The sequence below is a fragment of the Alligator mississippiensis genome, chromosome 1, assembly GCF_030867095.1.
Source record: "Alligator mississippiensis isolate rAllMis1 chromosome 1, rAllMis1, whole genome shotgun sequence".
NCBI lineage: Eukaryota > Metazoa > Chordata > Crocodylia > Alligatoridae > Alligator > Alligator mississippiensis.
This window is the reverse complement of record NC_081824.1, coordinates 336478947-336484558: the sequence shown is the minus strand read 5'-3', so window position 1 is coordinate 336484558 and position 5612 is coordinate 336478947. Positions and strand designations below refer to the sequence as shown.

The following is a 5612-nucleotide window of genomic DNA, read 5'->3' as shown; positions in this document are numbered from 1 at the left end:
AGACAGGAGTTTGTGGTCAGGCCTTTGTTGTTTAGTGGCATCTATAACTCTTTGTACTGTCTTATTTCTTATTGTACCTGTCACATGGTCTATGAACTATGTATTTAGAAACCAGAAATCCCCTGCTAGGTAGACTGAGGAAGTAATGTATCTAAGCAACCAGGTGTTTGAGACCACTGTGGCATGACAGCAGTGTTTAAGGTGACTTGCAGCATTTCACTAGCCATGAGAGGAATAAGAAATGGGGTCTGCACCTGAGAGTATGCCTGAAAAAGGAAGAGCTAGCATGCCAGTCACTACTAAGACCCACAGAGCTTGGAAACATGTAGGATTTAGTGACTGACTCCACCCACTACAGACTAGTATCTAGCTAGTAAGCAAGACTGTAGTAGGATGTGACAGTGTCACCTCTAAAACCATTTTTTATTTGATACAGTGTGTTGTCAAGTATATTGGCACTATTTTTATGTTCCAAAGAGATAGCAAAATTCACAGCTATAGAGACTTAATATATATTTTTTCCAAATGGTAGTGAAAATGAATCACTGTGTAGATCCTGTGCAGAGAGGACAGTCTAATGGGGAGTCAATGACTTATTTTAGTGGTATTCTAAAATCTGTTTTTTTAATTCAGTTGTGGATAGTGTGTACGGCAATGTCAGCCCCTGGCTTTTAAAAAGTCAAGTAAAATTAACAGAAAGGCAAAAATCTCAGTCACCAAAGGTGCTTAGGAAACAAGAGAAAATGTTGAAGGAAATAGAAAAAATAGAAAAGCAGACAGAAATAGAAAATGAATACCTATTACTTCATACTTCCTTGGCCTGTATAGCTCCAAGCTTTGAAGTAACTTACATATGACATAGACACACAATGGAAACAACTTCCAATCATGTTTTTTGCCTTTTTTTGTATTTATTTTATTACACGCACACACAAACTGGCCGAAGTACTTTACAGCAATTAAAATAGTAGATCACACAAACCTAGAGAAAAAAATAGAAATCTATACAGTTATCCTGACATGACCCCTTCCCATAAAATTATCCCAGCCACGCAGAAAATAAAATAATCAAATATCTCTGAGCCATCTGTATCCCTTCAAATGAAGGTACCACCTGCAAGGACTCCTCATTAACATTGCAAACTATCTGATTCACCTCAAAAGAACTGGTTCCAAATCATACCTCACATAGAAAGGTTGGTAGACTTTAGGCATTTTAACCAAAAATTCAAATGATAGCAGTCATGGTAGGCCAACATATAAAGCCTCATCCAATATTCACAACTGTCAACTGAAAGTCTCCTAAATTAGCTCGCTCAGAGTTAAATCAACCTCAGTTAGAATCTACAAAGATATTGCTGAATTGTTTTGGCTCAGTTTTGTGGGAAACCTAGCATGTCCCTGACAAAAGTGGCATAAGCTCCTTTCCCCAAGATGAAACAAAGAAAAATGTTGGTGAGTGAGATCAGCTGTGGGGGGACTTCCCCCACCCGCCCCCGGTCAGGGAGAGCGGCCACTGGGGGACCACCCTGCCCCGGGTTGCTGACTGGTGTCAAGGGGGCCATGACTCAAGAGGCACCAGTCACCCATGTGTCAATAATTTTGTGGCATTCCACAAAAGACCTTTCCAAGGGTCAAAGGACAATACCCTTGTTCTTTGAATACATCAGTTATAGATCTACTAGGAAATTAGCTTTACAGTCCACACCACTGAGTCCAAAAGGCAATATACATAAGGCCAGGTTCTGCATTCCTTATGCAGCGAAATATTCTTTGACTTGAATGTGAGTTTCCCTGAGTACCTACTCCAAAGTTTAATGCACGTACTCCCTAGGGGTGGCCTGTGGGCTCTTGCCCAGTCACCACTCCCCTCATCACTGCCTGTGATAGCAGTTAAAGTCTCAGGGCTCCCTCCTCTCTTCTCCAGCTTCCACTTTTGGTGCCTGCTCCCAGGAGCAGACCAATGTGCAGTGCAGTGCAGGGAGCAGAGGGTGAGCCTGGGGCCGTGCAGGTCCATGGTGCAGTGGTGGCTGGGGGAGCATCTGCACAGATATATGGTGTAGCGGTGGGGTGGGGCACCTGCATGCCCACATGTTACATTGGGGTTACATCCATATGGCATGCAGCCTGGGAGACCTGTGGCTCACCTTGTCTAAGGCAAGTAATATTTTTACAAAGTTTTGTGCATGTATTATATTTTATACATCTTATTTTACTTTCTTTTTAGAAGTAGATGTTGGATAGCTTCCTACTCATTCAAAAATGTAAACTTTATATGAAACACTTTAAAATATCACTAGAATATTATATGAAATATTCAGATAATTTTAGAACAAAATCACTATACGCATTGTTTTTCATCTTGGGTATAATCTCCACTGGTACTTGACTTTTTGATTGGGGATTAAAGGCAGAAGGAAATCCTTACAAAGTTAGATACAAGTTTTTTTCTGTGTTTTTTGTTACTTAGCAAATATAACAAAAAATGGTCTTTAGAGTGTAGGCAGTGCAATAGTTTAATGATAGAACAAAGACCTATTCACCTCAGAAGGACTGGGTTCAAATCTTGCCTTAATTGGAAAGTCAGGTAGATGGCAGTGATCTAATCTTGAAACTGTTGATCAGAGGCAGGGGTTCTGTGTGATACCTTGTATTAGACCAATTGAATAGTTGGGAGAAACACCCAATAAGATTTTTGGAATCAAGGTTTTTTCCTCAGGCCTGAGAAAGATGCAGGTTCAGTTGTGCCACAAAGCTTGCTTGTTCCTTTTGCCAGAATGAAACAACATTTTAAATAAATAATTAGGAACAAATATTTTGAGAAGTTTAACAAAATCTTTAGTTACCATGTTTTCAATAATTATTCAGTTGCAGATCGAGGTAAAGTATGACACAATGTAGGTCAGGATATTGAAATAGGTAGTTCTGAACATATCGTTGTCCAATAATCCTGAGTACCTAATTAGTACCCAGGAAAGTGGTGCATGTCAACTGTCCATACTCTTTCTTTCGTTCCTTTTTTCATTTGTTTGTTCATTCCTTTATTCTTTCTCTTATCTCTCTGTCTTTCTTTCTTTCTGCTTGTTTGCCTGTCTGCCTCCTGAAACAAATGCAGTTCCAATGCGGGAAGATCAAAATCAAATCTAGTGATATCAGGACTTATGAGAAGAGTTTAGAGACAGGATCTTCAGGTGGGTTATATTAGCCAGATGGCCATGACTGGCAATATTGCCATTTCAAATTGTTAAGAATCTGGACCATAAACTTTGAGGAAAGTGAAAATTCTGTCCATAAATCAAATAATGCAATATTCTCATGATTTGTAATGGGAATTTAGTTTAAGGGGACCACAAAATTTGTTGTATTTTAAATTGGTGTAAAATAACCTGAGTAACAGCAGCAACATTATTACTGTAGTGGGTTGGTGTATGCAAATTGCTACTTAAACTATCCGTATCTCACTCTCAGAAATGTCAGTTTTTAAGAATGTTATGATATAACCTGTCTAGCAGTTGGGGTATTCATGTGGCTTAAGGTACTGATGTTGGTCTTCAATACTTTCTTTGTCTTACGAGATATTGTAATATTTGAAATTGAAATAAAAATATTAACCTAACTAACCACTTTTAAGATTAATGTGGTTAGTAAAGGATGTGTAAAAATCAAGAGTGCAAAATATCAGTGTTGTGATGACTTCACAGTGGCTATACATAATGCATTCATGATAAAATCATTCTTTTGCTATTACAAGATAAGAAAGCAATATCTAAATATACACATTATTTACAAAACTATCTCCCTGTGCCCAAACACATTCTAATATCATTTTTATACAGTCATTTTTAATAAACACTGGGAATAATTAACCTTTGATTGAAGGGTTTTTTTGCTTATTGTTTGCTATCTAATTACTGTTACACTCCATAAAATAATATCTTGCACTTGAATCCTTGGGGTTTCACTGGATCATTTCTCTCCTCTGATGACTTTGGTTCATCTTACTCCTTCTTATGCAGTCCTGTGTGTTTCCAAGATGAAATGGTAATTTAAGATAATGCATGAAATACTTTCTATTTGATGTCACTGGATTCCGATTGCTGTGGGAAAGGTTTTTGCAGGATACCAGGTAAAAATAATGTTCATGCTACTTTTCCACTTCTGGGGTCTGTGGTTAAAAAACACTTTCTTGCCTTTGCAAACATACCTTAACTCCCTCTATCCCTTCCATTGGCCCACTTGACATTGACCTGGCTGACATTGTCCTGGCAGAGAATAAACTTTCCCTCCTGATATCGAAATTGTCACTGACTGATACTTTACGACCAAACACCTGTTTGAATTTTTGGTAAAATTCTTTGGATGCAAAGTAGTAAATGAATGGATCAAGGCAATTGTTCAGGCAACTGAGGCACAGGGTGAGCTTGTAAGCAGGGTAGAAACTCTTGTTATAAAAGATACGGTTGATCATATGTACAAGTAAAATAAAGTTATTAGGAGCAAAGCAAGTGATAAACACCAAGAGGACTATTCCAGCCAGGTAAATAGATCTTGTTGTTTGTCTGTTACCATGGGTGTTAGAGGTCTGAACAAGCTTCCGAATAGTGCCAACGTAGCAGGCTACAGTCACGATGAACGGGATCAGGAAGAGGAAAACAAACAGGGTGAGAAGAAAGATTGCCCATTGTAACATGCTGGGTAGCATATCCCGTTTGAGAACATCAAAACAAGTTACAATCTTCAGTTCTTGCACATTGTAGGTTAGGTCTTTGATTGCCAGTGGGTGCAGGGCTATCATTAAAATGATCCATATTCCAACGCAGGCAGCAAATGCATATCTCTTCCTTCTCCACTTAATTAACTTCATAGGATACACTACACCCAAGTACCTCTCTACGCTGATGCAGGTCATGGTGAGTATAGAAGAATACATGTTGGAGTAGAACATCACTGTTACTAAGCTGCACAATTTCTTACCGAAGATCCAATGGTTGCCATATATATGGTAAATAATCTGGAAGGGAAAACAGCTTGCCAAGGCAAGATCTGTGATGCTGAGGTTGATCATGAAGATCACTGAGGGTGTTCTGGGTTTGATGTGCCAGCAGAGCACCCAAAGCGAGAACAGATTGCCGGGGATGCTGATTAAAGCTACCAAGCTGTATACTATTGGGAGGGTGTACATAATAGCTTTATTCTGAAGCATTGCCAGAGTATCATTGTCCAGGTGGTTTGTGTTATTATCCATTATTCACAAAAAAGTTGTTGATTCTGAAAATCCTGTTGGCTCATATCATGAATGTTCCATTAAAAATCTAGGGAACAAATGGAAGGGATAAGAAAGAGATATGTCAAATAGTAGATAAGAACAGACTCTTCCTATTAATGAAATGTAAAAAGTAGCATAATTCAAGTTTGTGTTTCAGTTCAATTTTGGATTGAACTATATTTTATATCAAAATGATTTCTTAAAAATATTATATGTGCAGTCCAGATACTATTAAAATCAATGGCAAAACTCCTATTAACTTTAATTTATCCTCAAAGTTCTGGTTGACCTTTATGATTTCAGCTGCATCTTCCTGTTTCTGTTCAACTAAAGCAATCCTGCCTCT

General features: G+C 38.3%; 1 protein-coding gene across 1 annotated transcript; it reads right to left on the bottom strand.

Annotated features, from left to right (window-relative positions):
• Nucleotides 1–901: 901 nt before the first annotated feature.
• Nucleotides 902–5308, bottom strand: P2RY8 (P2Y receptor family member 8). The gene has a single exon (XM_006269057.4). It carries the CDS (start codon nt 5243–5245, stop codon nt 4172–4174), a length of 1074 nt encoding a protein of 357 aa, XP_006269119.1. The 5' UTR covers nt 5246–5308; the 3' UTR covers nt 902–4171.
• Nucleotides 5309–5612: the final 304 nt, after the last annotated feature.

Coding starts and splice junctions, on each gene's coding strand:
- P2RY8 (XM_006269057.4), bottom strand. CDS start 5,245: ATGGATAATAACACAAACCACCTGGACAATGATACTCTGGCAATGCTT.